This window comes from Colobus angolensis, unplaced genomic scaffold, assembly GCF_000951035.1.
Source record: "Colobus angolensis palliatus isolate OR3802 unplaced genomic scaffold, Cang.pa_1.0 Scaffold327, whole genome shotgun sequence".
Lineage (NCBI taxonomy): Eukaryota > Metazoa > Chordata > Mammalia > Primates > Cercopithecidae > Colobus > Colobus angolensis.
The window spans coordinates 918431-939323 of NW_012116566.1; the positions used below are offsets into that span (position 1 = coordinate 918431).

At 40.8% G+C, this 20893-nt stretch overlaps 1 protein-coding gene across 1 annotated transcript in view; it reads right to left on the reverse strand.

The window, feature by feature from the left end:
• TRIO (trio Rho guanine nucleotide exchange factor) overlaps positions 1-18523 on the reverse strand; it is a 237590-nt gene extending 219067 nt beyond the window's left edge. The window contains exons 1-3 of the mRNA XM_011951774.1: positions 18454-18523; positions 8265-8379; positions 1572-1803 (exon numbers count right to left, since the gene is read on the reverse strand). Coding sequence (XP_011807164.1) covers positions 1572-1803; positions 8265-8379; positions 18454-18508 — 402 coding nt within the window. The 5' untranslated portion in view covers positions 18509-18523. The remainder of the gene's footprint in view (positions 1-1571; positions 1804-8264; positions 8380-18453) is intronic.
• Between the last annotated feature and the right edge of the window lie 2370 nt (positions 18524-20893).

The following is a 20893-nucleotide window of genomic DNA, read 5'->3' on the forward strand; positions in this document are numbered from 1 at the left end:
TTTGAGACAGAGTCTTGCTCTGTTGCCCAGGCTGGAGTGCAGTGGCGCAATCTCGGCTCACTGCAAGCTCTGCCTCGTGGGTTCACGCCATTCTCCTGCCTCAGTCTCCCAAGTAGCTGGGACTACAGGCGCCCAGCACCACGCCCGGCTAATTTTTTGTATTATTAGTAGAGACAGGGTTTCACTGTGTTAGCCAGGATAGTCTTGATCTCCTGACCTCGTGATCCACCCACCTCAGCCTCCCAAACTGCTGGGATTACAGGCATGAGCCACCACACCCGGCCCTGCTGAACTTCTAATAATCTCCACAGAGGCAATCACTGGCGGGGACAGAGAAAGGCTGGTAACAGCGTAACAAGTTCCATAGAAAAACTGGTGCCTTTAAGAGCCCAGAGGGAGCGATCAAAACTAGACTGGAAAAACCTGTATGAATTGTATTGCCAGACCATTATTTTTACTTAAAACACTTACAATTAAATACAATGCACTTTCAATTCTGCATCAAGAAAATAATTAATGCCCAATAAACTGTCCTCCGAAATTATTTCCTATTCTCTACGAAGAAAAAGGCTTACTGGGTTCATCTTTCTGATGGAGTGTAGTAAACCTCCTGAGTAGTTTCAAATTTAAAACTAAGTTCAGATATCGGATAGAAAAATGAGCACTATGGAAAGAATTAAAAAATCCAAGTAATATACCTGTGCAAACACTTTGAAAAGTATAGCATTATAACCTAAAGATTAAGTGTTAACACTGTCTGATGTTTAATATTATTACTACTGTTTACCCTAAAATATATGAATACATCCACTGAAACCTAACATTTGAGCAGATTTGCCAGAGGAAGTGTTCAACCAAAAACCATAGCTTCTTATTAGAAAATATTAAAATCTTATTCCAAATGGAGCAAGAATCAAGTCTCAAGCCGGCAGGAAGACTTTCCTCCCATAACCATCTCATTAAACTAACTGCACCGAAGGCCCTGTCAGAACCTTGGTAGCTTAAGGAGAGGAGGTTACAGTGGGAAGGAAAATAATTAGTGGGCTGAGGGTTTTGTTTTGTTTTTACCACTGAAAGATGGCAATCTTCCACACCTAACTGAATTCAGGACTCTGCACAGTTTTTAACACACTACCTCCATTTTCAGAAATCAGAGGCCTAACACATGCATTCTCTCCATTATCCATTACAGGTTGAGACTTAGGGACTCTGAAGTTGGGCATTTATCCGTAACATTCCCTCATCTCCAGGGCTGAGGCAAGGAGAATGAATCTGTAACCATGCAAAGCCACTGTGCTGCCTGGTAAAGCTGTTTGCCAAGTGAAATCCAAGGCAGCAAGCAAGCTTCTCTGCCAAGGCCTCACAACTCAACGGCCCATCACCCAATCCAAGGGAACTGAAACCTAAGTCCATGTGGGTAAAACAATTCACTTGGATAATGAACGTAGCTCTGTTGTTTCATGCAATAACTAATTTTACGTATCATGTGTTCATAAGATATGCAGCTCCTGTTTAATACGTGGTTTAAAAAAAAAAAATCATTAGCCTCAACAGCTTTTAGTAAACCACACCAACTTGTTTAGTGGGTCTAGCCACACAGGAGAAGTTACCTCAAACTCAAATTTAGAACTGCCAAAATTAGTCCTCTGTTTCTGCCAGAAGTTGTCTGGCTTGATGATCAGGGCCACGTGGATGCAGCAGGGGAAGGACTCCTGCAGGATCTTCAGCAGGGGCTTGATGGAGTCCCACTTGGACCCGCGCATGTCCACGATCACCGTGAAGCCACGCTTGCAGACCTCCTCGCTGCGGAGAAAGAAAACATGGCTGAAGACGGGGTGCATCTCTTGTCTGCTCAGAGTCCCACTGGGTGCCACAGACCCAGCTTCCCTCTCCTGCCAGACGTGTGCGGAGGCAGGGGAGGAGCACACTGTGCTCAGCTCCTTCCCATCCCTCCCTTGTACCATAAAGGAAGAGACCCAGGCTACACATGCTTCGTGTTCAACCTGCAAAACCTGTTAAGATTTCAATTTTTTATTCATGGTTTTGCATCTTGTCTTCTTTTCAGGAAAACAATGGTCACCATGCCCATTTCTCTTGACCTTGGTGCATTAACTGATTACATGAACTCCTCCAGTCACTCCGGCGGGCAAAGGTCTCCAGGAGCATTGGGCAGGTACAAAACTCTGACAGCCTGCAAAACCCAGACTCGGGACAGTCTGAGACCTGTGGACAGCAGTTACCCCAGGACTCCCAGCACCCCAGGTGCTGAAGATGATCCCCCACCAGCATGGCTGGCAATAGTGAGAGCTTTCTTATGTTCCATTTTATTCCCTTTACCCTATCCCTGGCCCTGAAGCTGTCTCAGGGTTTTCCATACCCTCCACCCGTCCCTGGGAGTTCTTGGCACCCTTCTGGCAGGCTCTGTGGTTTTAATCTAGTTCCACAACTGTACTAAGCCTTTATCTGGTAGCAATGCTGGCTAACACTGCTGGCCTCTGACATACATCAAGGCAGTGCTAGGAGTCACTATACTCTTCCTCTCCACATTATTGCACTTTTAAAAAAAAAAAAGTGCCAGCTTCTAATTTTATTAAATCTCAACTACTGGCTACATGGAAAACACATAAAAAGCAAATCTGCAATAAAGAATGAGCAACAAGAGTCAAGGTGTCCTTAAGAACAGGTGAAAAAAATACTTAGTCTCACTTGGTTACAACTTCAGTGATACAAGCTTCCAAATGGCCCTACAGCTAAGGAACAACTGCAACCCTCACTGTTACTTACAGAGGGGTCTCTGACAGTCCACACAGGCTGCTGATGCCTGCAACAGACAGTAACCAGGCAACGAGTGCCTGCAAGGTCTTTTTTGGAAATATACCTAGGACCTTATGGTACTCAATACGCATATGTGGTTTTCCCCAAACATAAATGTACCTTAGGGTAGAAAAGACATTTGACATTTTTCTGCTTTGGATAATTACCTCCCCCCCCCTCAAAAAAAAAAAAAAACTAGTCTAAATTAAAATCCTGGAAAACTAATTGCTATCATTAAGTAATGCAAACAAAAATTAATTCAAAATTAAAACCAATTTCATGCTGTTACATAGGCTCACTCCCCAATCTTGCCTCCCTTCCGCCCTCCCAATTAACTCACACTTACACACCCCATTCCCTTCTATATCTTGATTCAGACTATCAGAGTAACTAGTTTTCCATGTTTTACAAATGCAAAGTATATACGACATCTACATCAGTAAGAGGGTGTATCGCATAAACACCCCCCAAAAAATGGCTGTATGGTTAGAGCCCAGCAGTAGGACCCAATCAGAGGGTGGCTCACAGTCAGAGGAACACAGTGTTTAAAGCCAGGAGGAGAAAACAGACAGATCCAGCAGCCTAGTTTATCACCCAAATGTTGAAAACTGATTAGGAATGATGTGATGAACTTCTAATAACTATCCCATAGGGATGTAAATTAAAATGAGTTCAAATACCTCTCACGCCATCACTTCTCCTCCACATCCCCATTAGGTCCTGGGTTACAATCCAGGTAATACCACAGGGAGAAACATCACTTGTTTTCTGACCTCCTTCATGAAACCTAGAGGCAAATGGGACTCCCAGAAATGTCTCCTAAAGTCTCCTGTCCTAGAAATTAAGCATTCTAGACTTTCTTGGGCTCTAATGGGGTTTGCAGTCCGGCCAGATTCCATTCCACAGAAACTCCAGGGCGCCGGAGGCACTGGGGTGAGGGCAGCCTAAGCAGGAAGAGGCAGGTGCCTGGAGGCCAGGAGCTCTGCAAAGGAAGCCTGCTGCCCTGTAAGGTATTCTACTCCAGAGGTACACCGAAGACAGGAGACTGTAAAACGGTGTCAATATGGTTTGCTTGTTTTACTAGTTGCCGTTTGGTAGACTGCACTGTAACCATCAGTCTTCCCCATATCAAGATAAATTCCCTTGAAGCCTTTCTTTCTCTTAACATGGCCTTACACAGTATGCACATGAACTACAAAACCCCTCTACTTGAAAGCAGCTTAAAAGGAATCCTGAATGACTCCAGGCTTAAACAACAGAACAACAAAACCAAAAGCTATGCTGAGCTTGCACAGTTAACAGGAGGATTAACCATTCACCTTCCTCCGTGATCAAACTGCTCCCACCAAGCGGCTTCCTAAGTAGTGAAAATGGCATATGAACTGGGCTGGGAGTGTACAGCATTTCAATCCATCTGTTTTTATCAAGTTAAAAGCCAGTCACCATGAAGACAGCAGTGACTTGTAAACATCCCCAAACCCGAGTCCTATGGAGCCCTATTTATAAGCGCCTAATAAACAGCTGCCTACAGGAGAAAGGCCCCAAGCCCTTCCACCACCTAAGAAGCACTGTTCTTTGGGAAATGTGACTTATTAACCAGTTATTTTAGCATTTTTACCAAAGAGCCTCATGTTTATCTGTGAGATAAAGAAAATTTACATAAAATTAAGGTCCTCTGTCAACACAGGTCCCTAAAAAAGAGAAACTCTACTTGTTTAGTTCCTAGATGAAGAAAGTATCTTCTTATATGAGTATTTATGAATGAATCAATTAAAAATCTTCATATCATTAGTGGACAACAAGGAGTAAGAGTGGTTTATCTATTAATATTTAACAACTATAAATCATTCTCAAGAAGGCAGAAGGTTCTAGAACATAATTAGTATGCACTACAATTCAAGTAATAAGGAAACAGCCACCTAGAGACATTCCGAGATTAATGTCACTGTGCAGGACCTGCAATGACGGCAGCAAGAACTGCTGCTGCTTCTTATTTCTCCCGCACACTTTCAGTGGAAAGTTTCACTGCAAATGAATCTTATGAACTCACCTTGCTACTACAATTGTTTGTTTTTTTAAAAAAAAGAGGCAGGGAGGGGCGACCCCAGCAATAATACTCAAACTCCTCACAGCTGCTCAGGTCATGTTTCTGCTGAACTGTGCGGGAGACAGACAATCTAGAAGGCATGCAGAAGAAAACAATGTGATCTGCCTCTAGAAATCATGTCAAAAGGAAAGTAATTAAAGGAAAATAGAAGGGTGAATATGAAATCAGAAAATCATCGCACTATATCTGAGCAAGCTACTGGCATGTCAAACACCATGCACAATTACAGGAGTAATTTTACTCAATACTCACAATGATCCCCAAATGTACAGGTCATTATCAAACATTTTCACATCAGGAAAGCAATGAAAATGAAGTCAAGTGTCCCAGGTCACAGTCAGTCTGATTCTGAGGCCCATGCTGTCCCTTCACATATGACACCAGCCCTGTGACTGTCTAGCTGAGGAACGGCTGGAGGGCTGCCTTCACATCTGGGAAGCACGAGGGAGCACTGGACACAGCTGAAGGTCTCACAGGCCCCAAGACATACACACAAATGTACAGCTGGGTAGAAACGCCTTGTGTTCATACCACTCTACTACAACAAACAATCAGACTTACAAACTACACATAAGCAAACTCACGAGTCCAAAGAAATCCACACACCAATAATTTGCTGATTTTTACAGATTGGTAAAATCTGTATCACATAATTTATTTGATTAAAACCAAACAGCGCTCCGGGCTGCTATGCACTCACTAGGGATAGCACCTGCAGGACCCTGGGAGGGAGGGCCCAGAGAGGACTCACTTTGTAGCCACTTCTTTCAGTCTGGACTACACTGAAATCCTTCTCCATTATCACTCAGCAAATGCATCATTTACATGTTAATTCCACCTCTCTTATTTGCTCATTAATCAAGGACAAGCAAAATGGCATTTCTTGTCACTTGGGACTGCAGTTAATGCAAACGCAAACCTAGGCACTGACATGAAGTGACTGCTCAGTGGCCGGAGGGTCATCCTACACACATGAGTATTTCTGAGTGACATGATGTGATCTTTGGGATTTGTTATAAAATACGTCAGGGGAATAATTAGAGAAAACCAAGATTGGCAAAATCTGATAAACGCTGAAGCTGGGTGATGGGTATACGTGTGTTCATGATATTATTCTTATTCTCTCCACTTTTGTGTATTCTCACAATTCCCACAAAAAACGTTTTGTATTTTTTTTTAAGTGGGTCATTCAGATTATCCAAAATGTGCTTGAACCAATTTTTGTATCAATAAAATGAATAATTTTTAATATTTACTATTAACATAGGTTTCAAGACCAAAAAGCAAGTTGTCAAAGTTACCACTATATAGTATCCAAATTATGTCAGTTTTTAAAATCACATGAGTGAATATCAAATTCAACTTTAGTTTTTATTAAACTATATGACAAGCATCATTTTGATTGGCAGTGATTTATTTTTTTAGCACTGCTCTTTGTATTTCTTTTTCCATCATTATCACAGACCCAGCACATAGTAAAAGCTTAGTAAGTAGTAGTTTACACTCTATTTTTATTTATAAATGATAGTGAGTATAAATAACTTCTAAACTACTTCCCAACTCTAAGATTTCAACAGGTCAGCTGCCCAAGAACTACAAGAAGAAAGGGAAAACTTACTCCAGATACGTAGGGCTCACTTAGTCGCTGATGCCACACGGTGATAGTTTTCTCATAAAGGATACTCTGACAGAAAACCCAAGAACTTCCCCGGCAAGTCAAACTATCAAGACCGAAAGCTGATTGCCGTCAGCCACAGCCAGCCCTGTTATGAAGGGGCATGGCTGCCTTGTCCCGCTGGTGTCAACCTATACAGGTTAAGAGTGCCGTGAACCACGTGCTGTGGCAGATCTATTACCTTTACCACAACCCTTGAAACCCAGTATGCTGTTACTGAGAATGACATCATTCTCTTGTAACATGTTCCTTGAGGTCACTATCTAGCCTAGCCCATACTATGGCCGAGTTTTCTCTCAGCGTCCTCATTTAGTCTCTTAGGAAACACCTCCTCTCACTCTACCACGGCCACCACTGATGCCTTCAGTATGTGCCTTTCTGGAATAAAACAGACACCAGAGGACTCACCCTTTCCTCGTAGACAGGCACCCCTCCAACCTGCAACACACACCAAATCTCCTATTCCAGGCATGACCGTATCCTTAGATTCTATCAGAGTGGTATTATGTTTTCCAGAATATAACTGGAATAATTAAATGGAGATATTCATTGTTATGATCTGGCTCTGTGTCCCCACCCAAATCTCATGTTGAACTGTAATCCCCAGTGTTGGAGGCGGGACTGGTGGGAGGTAATTGGATCACGAGGGTGGTTTCTAATGGTTTAGCACCATCCCCCTAGTGCTGTCCCCTGATGGAGTTCTCATGAGACTTGGTTGTTTAAAAATGTGTGGCACCTCCCCGCCTACCCCCACCCTCTGCCTCCCACTCCAACCACGTGAGGATGTGCCTGCTTCCCCTTTGCCTTCTGCCATGATGATAAGTTTCCTGAGGTCTCCCTAGCCATTAAACCAATTAAACCTCTTTTCTTTATAAATTACCCAGTCCCGAACATTTCTTAATAGCAGTGTGAGAAAGAACTAATACATTAATATAGGGAGGAAATTTCCTCCACCAGTTGTCAGCTAGATCTACAAATAAAACTCGAGTAATATATAGAATACATTCCCAGGGAATCCCAGAAACAGATTCTAAATTCCTCAAGTATACACACAGGCCAACTACTAGTAACTCACGACTCCCCACTTTCGGACTCTCCAGAAAAAACAACATTGCTTCTTTTTGATGTTCTTTGGCATCTATGCTAAAAATTCCCATTACCAATGGAGTCTCAATTTTGACAGAGATTCCCAAATCTATGCCCAATATATAGCCAATAAGGATTTTTAATGCCCCACAAACTTCATGCCACATATCAACAGACTATTTTCAAAGAACTAACGTTTGCCAAGAAGGCAGAAATGCATTTTCAAAAGCAGCATCCAATTCTCATCACCCAGGCCTCTGTGTCATGGTATTAGAATCATCAATGATGGCTTTCTAACTTAGGCACCACATCCTGAAATCTCAGCTGAGTATCCCAGATCCACTGTCAACACACACAAAGCTCTTCACAACAAAACACCTACCTTCATGTCCCTGCTCCCCAAAAGGTTTTACATTAGACAATAATGGTCACAAAATGGTTATAAGGAGAAAGATAATGATTTTCATTTTATACTACTTTGCCTGGAATTCAAGCTACCATTTAGCTGATTTCTAATGAGTACAGCACCACCTCTCTTGTAAATGTGACATCAGTGACAAGCACAAGTCACACAGAACTTACCTGGGAATACAGGCTAGATAGGAAATGAGTCTCCTGAGATCCTCCTGTCGTATTCTGTCATGATTGCTGCGGGCCGGAAACGTTAAAATGGGACCTCCACGTTTATCTCTACCACCTAAAAAACGAACATTAGGAACACACTTAGAAAGAAACAAGATAAGACAGAAATCCTATGTTATCATTCATTTACTCTGTCAAAATTATTCCTAAAGCAACTACACAAACTTGCACAGGGCAGAAGTCCTTGTTTCACCTGAGGCACGGTGAGGACGTGTCATCCCTTCAGGGGGTCTGGGAGAAAATGAGCTCTGCAGGCCACATGGAAGGTACCACATATAGCCTTGTCTTTTTCTTCCAATGTTTTGGGAAAAACTCCTTTCTTCAGTTTTTATGTTTTGGACAGAATAAAAAGTTGTCACGTCCATGTGTTTCACTCACCTCAGACAACCACCTCCCTCACACCTGCCCTCTATGTCAGTCTCCCCCACATTTTTCCCCACGGCCCCACGTTCAAAGCTCTTTCTTTCCTATCAACAAAATGGGTCTAAGTCTTAAAACGAAAGCAAAAGGAACATTTTCCAAACTATGCTGATGACGACTTTATAATCTGGGACGGATGGCACCTGACCCTCACTGGTCCAGCTTTGCGTGGACCCATTATTTAGTTACCTAAATAACGGGTTCTCACACGGAACCACACACATGCATGTGAGAGAACCACATGAGAATTTTAAAGCCAATTAGCTTAAGGATTTGAGAAACATTCTATCACACACTAAGAGTACAAATCTCAGGATATGTGGCTTTGACAGACAGGCAGGCAGAAAGATTTCTTGTTAACATACACAACCCTAATGAAGTCAGTTTGGTATCACTAAACACTTGTGGTGAAATTGTCACATTTACTTTATTACTTCCTTCGGGGTTGTCAGGAAAACAGAGAAAGAAAATTTAGCCTTTTCAAGTGGATCCTCCATTTAGTTTTAGAACTCTGATGATCTCTCTTCAGGAGACTGCAAAATTCAAGTGACAATACAAAACTCTTAATTATTTTCTGTGCACCAAAAATCATCAGCAGAGGTAAAATGAGAAAGCAAGCAAGCAAATAAAAGAACAACAGAAGATTCTTTCCTTTTAGAGAAGGCCAAAAAACATACAGCAGAAGATGATGGTATTTTAAAAACATATTTTACCAATATGGTTTTCATAACTTCATAGGAATTATGTACTCATTCTAAATAATAATGAAACTTCATTTTGATTGGGAATACTTAAAGCAATCCACATATATTGTTGAGTCATGTAATCTAGAAACGCCTTAAATTATTTCTAAATCCATTAATTTAGGTATTATATGGGAACAACAATCATAGGTACCAACAGATCCAGGTAGGGTATCCCGTGCTCTACATACACTTTCTGATGTGATTTTACAATGACTCTGTTAAGTGGTTTTGTCACTCCAGTCTTACAAAGATACTGAGGCTCCAAAAGCTTAAATAAAGATGAAGGAACTGTGCAACACTGTCATCGCTAGGTCTTCGCCCAAACAAAAAAAAATTGTATGATCTTTCTAACTACTGGCTATAGTTCTTTTTTAGTAGTAAAAATGTTTCAGGGATAACTAAATAATGGGCTCCTGGGCCTTTGAGGGGGCTAACATTTATGAATGAAAAGTACTATTAAAAGTGAGAAGCAGTACTGCTCATTATCAAGTGATCTTCTAAAACACCTGACATGATTTTTAGGGTAATACCAATAGCTCTAATTTTTTGGAATACCTCTTATCCCCAAGATAAAACAGATTAACAATTTCAATATTTTTCATTCCCCAATACCTTTCATTCTTTTCAAAAGAGTCAATCTCCTTGACTGAAATTATCATAGATTAACACATACTATAGAAACTTGAATTATTAAAAATACAGTATGTATTATTTAAATTAAAACATTCCCCTCACTTTGGTAAAGAGAAAGCTGGCATCTAACATTTTTTCTGGACCACAACTCTGAATTTTTAAAATGTGTTTGAAATGCAGCCTAATGTTTGATTCCATAGGGACCCACATTACACTCTCCTCCCTCCTGGGTCACCGTAGCTCACAAGTCAAGCAAGGCATGCTCCACCACAGGTGTGAGAAGTAGAATCCAAAATCTGCCAATCTAAGAAAGTTGCATGGGAAGTCAGTAGGTGTGCACAATGCGCAAGGCCATTCTGATCACCCCAGACCTGAGAACTAAAGGCAGCTCTGTGCAGAAGTTTTGACAGTCTCTACTACACTTTTCCAACTTTCAACTACAAAGATTTCTCCCAGGCTGGTAGCACTAGCTAGCAGTATCCTAAGACTTGCTAGCAAGTTCATCCACTTAGGCGCTGAGTCATGTCCTAAGAAAAGCTTATAGACACCTGAATCTGAATTTTAAGACAGAGGAAAAATTGTCACTTTTCCTTTTCCTAGAAAAGAACTTCAGAAAATTCACTGGGATATTTTTACAATTTTATCAAAAATCATTTAGGAAGTAAGAATCTTTTCACATGCTAATCTCCCTGCTAAGGGTGCACCTTCTAATAGATGGTGTAACACGGTTAATGATCACTTTCTGCTGACTCCTCCTCAGGGAGGTATGAAGAAAAAATCTTAGAAAGGATGAAGTATAGTTCAGAAGAACATGCTCACTAAACCTCAAGGAGCTTAAAATCAACTACACAGGTGTCTGTTTAATTCTATTCCCCAAGATTTAGGTTGGTTTCCAACATCACAGGAAGTACCCAAATGAAAATAGCATCTGGGTATAAAGCAGAAAAGTCACAAATGCAAAGTTCTGTTCCTGTTCCTAAACTAGTAAAAATAACAGCACTGTAGTTCATAAAAACTTCACCTATTAGATACACTCTCATATGTGTGTGTTATCAACCCTAAGCCACATGGTGAGGCAGGCGGGACAGATGTCAGCCTCATTTTATAGATGGGAAATCAGTGCCTTAGTTTCTACAATGAAATGAAAAAGACAGGAAATGCTGCCAGCATCACAGGATGTCTATGTATGGAAGCGTTTCATGTCTGAAACCAAACAACAGCTCATTGATTATCTGCTTATCCAAATGCTGCCTTAGTCAAAAAGCAAAACAACAACAACAAAACAAACAAAAAAATAACAAAAAACAAAAACAGTTTTTGTTTATAATGATGGTGTTTTATTTTCTGTTCACATAAACCTGCATCCTTTCCTATATCCAATCTTATTTCTCTAAGGCACTTCTTATCTTCTAGAAAATGATACAATTTACATATTCTTTTTGTCTATCTGTTTCCTCCACTAGAACATAAGCTCCATGAGGGCAGGCATCTTTGTTTCATTTGCTCACTTAAGAATACACAATGCTCTTCATGCCCAATGAGACTGGCACCCAACAAACATTTGCTGAATGGATTATTTTTCCATATTCCACACAACATTAACTAAAAATACCTCCTATCAGGTATCAGTTAGCAGAAATGCCTGATGGATATGCTAAGGAAACTGAGGTTTTTTTAATCACAGAAAGAAGGCTGAAAGGGTCCTATACTATAGCTATACATGTCTGTGTGACAATTATTTCCTTAAACCCTGAGACCTCATTTCCCTCTTCTTAAAACTCCAGGAGGTCGGGCGCAGTGGCTCACGCCTGTAATCCCAGCACTTTGGGAGGCTGAGGCGGGCGGATCATGAGGTCAGGAGATCAAGACCATCCTGGCAAACACGGTGAAACTCCATCTCTACTAAAAATACAAAAAAATTAGCCGGGTGTGATGGCGGGCGCCTGTAGTCCCAGTTTCTAGGGAGGCTGAGGCAGGAGAATGGCGTGAACCCGGGAGGCAGCGAAGCTTGCAGTGAGCGGAGATCGCGCCACTGCACTCCAACCTGGGCAACAGAGTGAGACTCTGTCTCCAAAAAAAAAAAACTCCAGGAGACTTGGTCTCTTGAGCAATGTGGCCCAGGATGACCACAGAAACATCTAGATTCACAATCACCTCTTTCTCTTTAAAAGAATTAGAAGCTCACCTTTCACTTATTTACAAAGAACTTGCAAGAAAGCCATGCTTGCTTTGAGGAGTAAAATGTAAATTTCAACAAACCAACTCTATCTTTCTCTCCATAGCGCTTGTTTCACTTTCTGGATTAGACCACCACTGAAAACTATTCTTTAGCCACTGTCCAACCTCCTATTCCCAACTCCCAAGGAACAGTCTAACTCACACTGACGATAAAAAGCAGCCTTTGCCAAGGAAATCTCTGAAAGACATAGTTTGTGAAAGAGAGAAATGATGGCTAACGTCTATTAAGTGTGCCATAAAGTAACACAACTCTGTTAAAAGACATAATTTGTGAAAGAGAGAAATGATGGCTAACGTCTATTAAGTATGCCATAAAAGTAATACAACTCTGTTAAAAACTCCTGCTCTAACAGCAGCCAAGGTGAGCACCTCGCCAGCCCTGCACCTTCTAAGGCTCACCTCTTGCTGCCTGGTCCTGAGAACCAGGAATTGGCTCATGGAGTATTTCTACTGAAGGCTGAGAAGATTCAGCAGCCTGCATGAAAAGTCCTGCCAGTTCCTGTCCTCTCAGTCAGTCCCTGCTGGCTCCCACTATGCTAGGATGCTAACAAGAATACCCAAGATGAACGGAAGGTTCCCCTTCTCTTCTGGGGAAAGGCGGTACTCTGCAAAACTGGACCATGAAGAACTAAGGTACCAGCAAACCTTAAGGCATCAAATCCCACATTCCTGTCAACACCCCCAACATAAGAGTGAATGTTCACTGCACCCCAAAAAGCTATTCTAAAAACAAAACAACAACAACAAAAAAAACAAATGTCCATCAATGGGCATCTGACTGAATTAACTGTGGTGTATACACACACACACATACACACAGACATAGACACACATATATAAAAACATATATATAGATATAGATATATAGAGAGAGTTGTGTCTTACTCTGGTATATATATATTTGTGTATTACTTTGTTACACACACAAAACAGAGTAATACACAGCTGTAAAAAGAAATGAGAACTCTATTATGTGCTGCTATATACTGATCTCCAGAATATTCTTTGAAATAAAACAAGCAAAGAATAGAAAATGAGGCATATTACGTTTCTGTTTATCTCGGGAAGAAGAAGAAGATGAAAACAGATGGGAAGATCAATAGAATTGCTCATATTTTAAAAGCATAAGGATTAAACCAAAAACTTTTTTAAAAAATTTTCCTACCAGGGAGGCACAGGGTGGAGAAGGCAAAAACAAAAACTAGATTTTTTTTAACCAGACCTTAACTTTAAACTATGTTTTAGTTATTACTATGGAATTATGCTAAGTTTTACTTAAAATTGAAGCAAGTTGGGGTTTTAAGTCTTACAAAATAAAACAAATGATTCCAGGTTTCAAGCTGATGGCATATCCACATGGAGAGGAACTGCTTCGTGTGACTTTAAAATACAGTAATAGGTCTGTAGATTTCTAACGGCATACATCCTCAGGACCAAGACAACAAGAAAAATACTAAATTACATTTGGTAGTCTGTGCTATATACTGTGCTAATACCATTAGCATTACAAAGTAAGTAATTATGTCCACATAGGTAGGAACTAACACTTTTAGACTAAGGAAACAGATATCCACAAATACACAACTGAAGAAATAAAATATCTATAATCCTATATTTGAACTATGAATTTTAATATAAAGTCATGATATCATTTCTTATTAAAATGCATGTGTGTATTTTCCCCCAGCTTTGTCCACTAAAGAGACACAGAAACAGCAGCCCACCCAGTGGATATCCCTAGCAGCGTGGACTGTTTCGCACTAAAAGGAACCAGGGATCTTTAGAGAAATGGCTGATTCCAGATCTGAGGCAGGAATTATATGAAGTAGTCCTGAAACATCTTCTCACATCAGCAAACAAAACTTAGCAGCAGTCTGAAGAGGCTCCCATTGGCCAAAGATGGGACAATTTTAACTTCATACGAGAGAAAATGTGCAATAATCAAAACATCATATATATTTAAAATCATGCATTTGAAATAAGTCTTTATCAGGGGAAAAAACAAACAAACAATGGTCCTTTTTCATTAGCCTGAAAACTGCTTACGGACAAGAACCAATCACTTATCCTACTTGTCCTGTATGAAGTCTTTCTCAGGACAATCAAGTAAGTGGTGATTGGACATCTCTCTTTACGGGATATCCAAGTTAAAGAAAGGACATAAGGAAAATACCACTATCTTGCAATTCTTAAATACTAGATCTAGGCAATAATCATCAATGAACACCATAAAAACAAGATAAGACTCTCCTAATAAAATTCCCTATGAAACTAAACAATCACACCCATTAAGTATTTTTGCCCCCTTCCCTGCCAGATCAAGGCTCAGTCTAATCAAGCCTCAAGACCTAACTCCTAGTCTGCAAGAAATATGGGGGAAGTGAAACATGCTAAATGACCACCCAGTGATAGAACCAGCAGAATCTAGACTACAGGAAAATCCACAGGAAGACACCTGGATTCCTCACTTGCTAAAACATCAGGAGGTAAGACACAAAGAACCTACAGGTTAAAAGAGCCTTACCAGACATCTCAACCAGCTGCAATGTATATGAGACAAGCATAAAAATTTGAATACCCATTGGGTTTTTGGGGGGATATTAAATAATTACCATTCAATTTTTAGGTCTGTTATTGGTATTGCAGGGTTTTTTTTAAAATAACACTTACATTTAAGAGATAAATACTAAATATTATAAATAAAATAATATCTGGATTTTACTTCAAAATTATTCAGAGTGAAGAGAAGACCAAGCGGAAATATAGAAAAACAAGTTGCTGAAGTGGGCTATGAATTTGTGAAAATTCATTATACTATTTCCTTTCCTTTTGATGTTAAAATGTTCCATAATAAACAGTTAAAAAAGAATGAGTTCTTAATTTTGGTGGTTGTCTGTGAGATTTTCTAAGGCTCAAACCCTAGTGGCATAGGAACCACACTAATAGTTGACATTATATGTAAGATGCCATTAGACGCAAACTCCATTAAATATAAACTATAGGGCATTTTGACGAGGTTCGGTAGTCTTGTGAGGGCTGCATCCTCCACGAGCAGAAGAGGAATGCTGCGTCCTCATATGGCTGAAGGGCAAGCGTAAAGCCTCTTTACAGGGGCCTTAATCCCACACAAGGGAGAAGCCCTCATGGCCTAACTGCAAAGGCCCCACCTCTTAACAGCATCCCATTGGCAACATCTGAACTTTGGAGGTGATCCAGTCAAACCGCAGCACTTTCCTTTGACTTCAAACACGAAGTCAGGTAAGACATTTAATCACTGAGTTTACCCTAAATGAAGGAAGTAGTACGTTCTATCTTTTTTTTTTTTTTGAGACAGAGTCTCGCTCTGTCGCCCAGGCTGGAGTGCAGTGGCCCGATCTCGGCTCACTGAAAGCTCCGCCTCCCGGGTTTACGCCATTCTCCTGCCTCAGCCTCCCAAGTAGCTGGGACTACAGGCGCCTGCCACCTCGCCCGGCTAGTTTTTTGTATTTTTTTAGTAGAGACGGGGTTTCACCGTGTTCGCCAGGATGGTCTCGATCTCCTGACCTCGTGATCCGCCCGTCTCGGCCTCCCAAAGTGCTGGGATTACAGGCTTGAGCCACCGCGCCCGGCCAGTAGGTTCTATCTTACTTAAGTGCAATCAGCATTACTTTTTAGAAGACCTAGACACTAAGGTTCGGAAATATTCAGGTTCATCATTGGGCTTTTAGAGATCTTGACCTAATAAGTACCTTTTAAAATCACTCATCTTTTGGCCTACTTTTACAAAGCCCCTGCCATTTTACTTAGATTTAACCACTAAAAGCCATTCACATGGAGAGCTTTTACAAAGGTATAATATTCCCTAATTTTTTTTTAAATGGGGTCAGAGCAGAAAGTAGCTTAGTGACTGCCAGTGCTGGGGGATTGGGGGTGGCCATGGGGTTCTTGGGAGGTGATGAAAAGGTTCTGGAATTAGTGGTAATGGCTGCACAACCTGGTGATACACTCAAATCCACTGAATCCCGCGTTTTAAAAAGGTGGATTTTAGGGTATGTGAATTAGATTTCAATTAAAAAAAAAAAAAAAAACAGAAAAAAAACCTGAGTTAGAGATAAATTTTATTTTGGAAAGTTTATTCATTCTTTGTAATTTTCAAAAAATGTAATATAACACAAGTAGTCAATTTCTACTTAATTTTATGGGTTTTTTTTTTCCCTTCCTAAAGGAGATAACAATAAGCCTAAAACAAAGAGCAATGAGCTCATGCTAATCAGCTTTGCCAGTTCTGGTCATAAATTAGGAATACTGTAAAAGTGCGGTGACATCTACTAACGTCATTTTGCTAACACTGCTGGAAGCTCTACCATCGCTAATATTTTAAACAGTTCCTACTAATTTGTTGTAAAAGCAAAACTTCCCACCCCACCAAAGATATCCAACTTTATGTAACCCTGCAGAATTTAAGGTTTTATTAAACATTGAAGACAAACTCAAAAAGACTGCTGATTTTGTTTCTTTGATTAGTTAAAAGGTAAAATTTTAGTGTTGACTGTAAACTATATAAAAATGTCAGCTGATAATATATTCTGTATTACCTAATAAAAGCATGAATACAAATAAAACCCACCAATGTTAACCTTCCACCTTGCTTCACATGTCCATCTCCACATGCTAATGAAAGAAAATGGAACAAAAGGTTCAGAAACACAAAGAGAGGTCAGAGGTGCTATTATCACAGACCCAGACTTTAAAAATAAAAAACTGATAAACACATGGACTCGGCTTTAAGCCTTCCTTACAGATACCTCTAATTTTTAAGTAGAGTCTTTTAATTATTCTGTTTGTAAACTACAAAATCAGGGGTTCGCAAAGCTGGCATGAGTCCTTACAATGCAGTTTGTCAGTAAATGATGAGAGAAAAGCAAATAAATGCTACTTTCAAAACTCAGTGTATTGTAAGCCAGTATTTGTTTTTCACCATATATTTCCAACAATTTAAAGCACCTTCATTTCATGAACTCCTTACACTCTTCTGTGAACCTTCCAAATACATAATGAATTAGATTTACTCCCACAAAATCAAACCATATTAACAGGGACCAAGAAACATTACTGAACATGAAGCAAAGCAAGATTAGCAAAAACACCACAGGAAGCTGCATCTTGAATATACAGCAGTATCACATGTCCAGAGGACACAAAAAACTTATCAAAGCAGCTATCAGTGTTATAAATTAAAACTGGTATGTGTTCAAGAGGATACACAAATCAGCACAGAATGCCTATTTGAGAAAGATAAAAATTCTCAAAGGAAAGTCATCTAAAAGCACGTGACCACAATCTACAGATGAACTTTCTGATAGAGCAGAAAAATCTTGCAAATCTTTGTTTGGTAACAAGTGAGCTAGTGCCCAAAAGGTGTAATACCCAATGGCTGCTTTGTTTATGTGGGAGGGGGGCCCCAAGAAGACAGTCCGAAGGGGCCTAACGCTGACTATCTACGTGCAGAAGAGAGGGCAGTCAGGTGCCCAAAGCCCAAGGGACTGGCCCAGAGTCTGTCTGCGGGCGGGCCAGGGCCTCAAAGACTGGGTCTACAGAGAAATGGACTCAGCTGGTAAAATCACCACCTGGGTCCTAGTTACTCCATGACCAGAGAGCCACAAAGGAGTAGATCTCAAGGAGAAACAGGCGTCCTTGCCTCCCAAAAGACAAAGCAACAGAGGCAGGTGCAGAGTACAAGAAACCAAAGTGAGAAATTCAGGACCCATCTACATACCATCACATTCCCACCACTTTTGCTGAAATAATCGGATTTTTTAAAATCAGTTTTTAAACTTAACTGATTGGGGCAGAACAGCCAAATTTTTGTTGAATGGCAGAAACAAATGTATCTTCATCACCAACACTGACTGACTTATCATGTGCCTCATAGCTGGAAGAAAATGCTTTGGGCACTAATTTTTCAGGAACACTGCTACAAGAATAAAGCAGTTCAAAATTCATATAAATGCCAATGTTTTTATATGTTGAGGCAAGTGAATTCATTTATTATGTCAGACTCTGACATTGTGTCAGAGCAGTTGGATAAAGCAGAGTTGAAAGTTAAACTTTACCTGAAAGGTATGCAACTTTTTCCTTCAAAATTGGCAAAACATCCATAGCTTTCATTTCATCGTTTTTTCGAAACCCTGAAATACAGAGGAGAAAATAAAATTACTGGGTTGCTAGAGTGACAGTTAATTCCTTAACCATTCTATCCGATGCTAACACAGCAGCTTTATCCACACCCATTAAATCAACTTAAGAAACATGATCATAGGACAACATTTAAATTCCACGTCTGTGATCACAAAACTATCTTCTATTTTAATGTTGAATAATGATTTGCACACAGACCCAGAGGCTCATGTCCCCAGAAGGCTCTCAGCCATTTCTAGCAATAATGATTTGGTCCCAAAAGGAGACAGGATATGAAATCAATCCAGATTATTTACCAAATCTTAATTTTTATGTAGACTAATGTAGACACCAGCAAAGAAAACAGACAGCAACACTGCTTTATAAAAATTGCTGCTTGTGACATGCTAAAACCTCTAGGGGGAGCTCAATGCCTCATTCTGTCAGACTTCCAGGGTCTGGTTAAAAATACACAGTGGCAAGGAAAGGGGATTATAAATAGCTGGGGCCTGGCTCTCTCCTTCCAGGCTTTCTGGGTCATGCCCCCGGAGGAATGTCAATGGCTAACGTGGTCATATGGCCCAGTGCCACTCCAGTTTCAGAGGTGGCCTAGGTCCCTCTTCTCACTAAAAACCAACTCTGCCCCTACTCCCAGTAGCTTAGAAGGTCCAGTGGTAATACTGTAGAAAAGAAGCATGCAGTAGGCAATTTAGGCCAAAATCCATCTAGGCAAAAGGAATTCTTGCAGTCCAAAAGCTTCTAGCCCAGCTCACCAGGGTGAATGCCTACGTGGGAATTTGGGGTCCAAAATGTCCATACTCATCATAAAAACTGGGTATTTCTCTTGGCGATCTCTAACAGAGGTAATCTAGGTTCAGGGATGCCTACCAAAACTAGTAACTAACATTGTTAGCAGAACAATCTCCAGGAAAACACAAAACACCACTTCCCCATCCCCATTTGTGTTTGTTTTTGCCAAAATGGTACAAGAAAAGCATCACAAATGCTAGCATGGTAATACAACCACAGCAAGACGTAGACTTGGAATTAGAAGGCGAGGAAAGTACTGAAAGTGAAGGAATGAACATTTATTTCACTTTTGGTGTCCTGAGCAGCAACTCCTGGGCAAGCCCTGCTTCAGGGAACATTTATAAAAAATGACTCTCTCCAGACACTAGAGAATGACAAAAGCTGGGAGAGACACCTGGAAAAGGATATGACCCTGGGTACACAGCCCATCATTAGGGCTGTTAGCCTGAGGGCAGGGCCCCATCTAAGCAATGCGGAGCTTTTAAAACAAAAACCAGGTGAATTCCAAGCAGCCCTGCTAAGGATTTAAAGATCTAAATCAAAATTTGAGTTGCTACCCACTGCAGAGACACAGAATGTGTAGTCACATGTGGGTCAGGCCAAATTACATGCCTGCTAAAGCAGGCAAACAAGCAGCAACAAACTCAACACCTTCGGGAGAAATATAGCAAAATTCATTCTCTACAACATATCATTCATAGAAACAAAGAATGAATAAATCAGCAGTGTGATCTGATTTCTTAATGTAAATCACTCCTGTCCATAGAATATGTCCACGTGTATAAGGAACCCAGCTTAATGAGATTTAACGATGACATTGACAACCACCACAGACTTCACAGCAAACTCATTTGGCTGAGGATCATGAGGTCCTAGGAAGGCTGTGTGGAACTAGTCAGCCAGTTATGGGGAGATTCGACCGAGCTGGGGCCTCCACAGCACCAGGCCATTTTCCTTTCCAATGCACCATGCTTTGTGCTGGCAACCCACCAAGCTTTGAAAACAGCGACTATTTATAAAAGGCAAAACATCTGAGCCAAGAGTTCTGCAATTTCATCCTCAGGTTCCTTCAAAACTCTTGAATGGATGCAATCTAGTCAGCAATTCACTGCCAGTCACTGTAACTCACTGAATGTGTCTACAAAGACTGACTTCATCTGCTGTGGCTGCCGTGGACACAGATGGCACAGGGGCAACTGCAATGCAAAGAGGACTAAGGCTTGCCAGCGACCCTCAGAGACAAGCTGACAAACACCGATAAAATAAGGCAGATTATGGAATGTTCATAGGCAGCACGAAGTGCTATGGGACCCGGGCAAATGAGGAGGAGGCAGATCACATGATAGACAAATACTAGAAAGGAGTAAGCGACAGCTGTAGATCCCTATCTACAGGTATTTGAAGGGAGGATTCCCCTTCTGTTGCTCAGATGAGAAAACGCATGCTTCCTACCATTCCCACGTCCACGCCCACACATGTCATGACCAGGACACAACAAGGCCCTCAGAGAAATGTCACCACCAACTGCAGCCTTGGCTCCTACACTACAGAGACAGAGCCCCCACT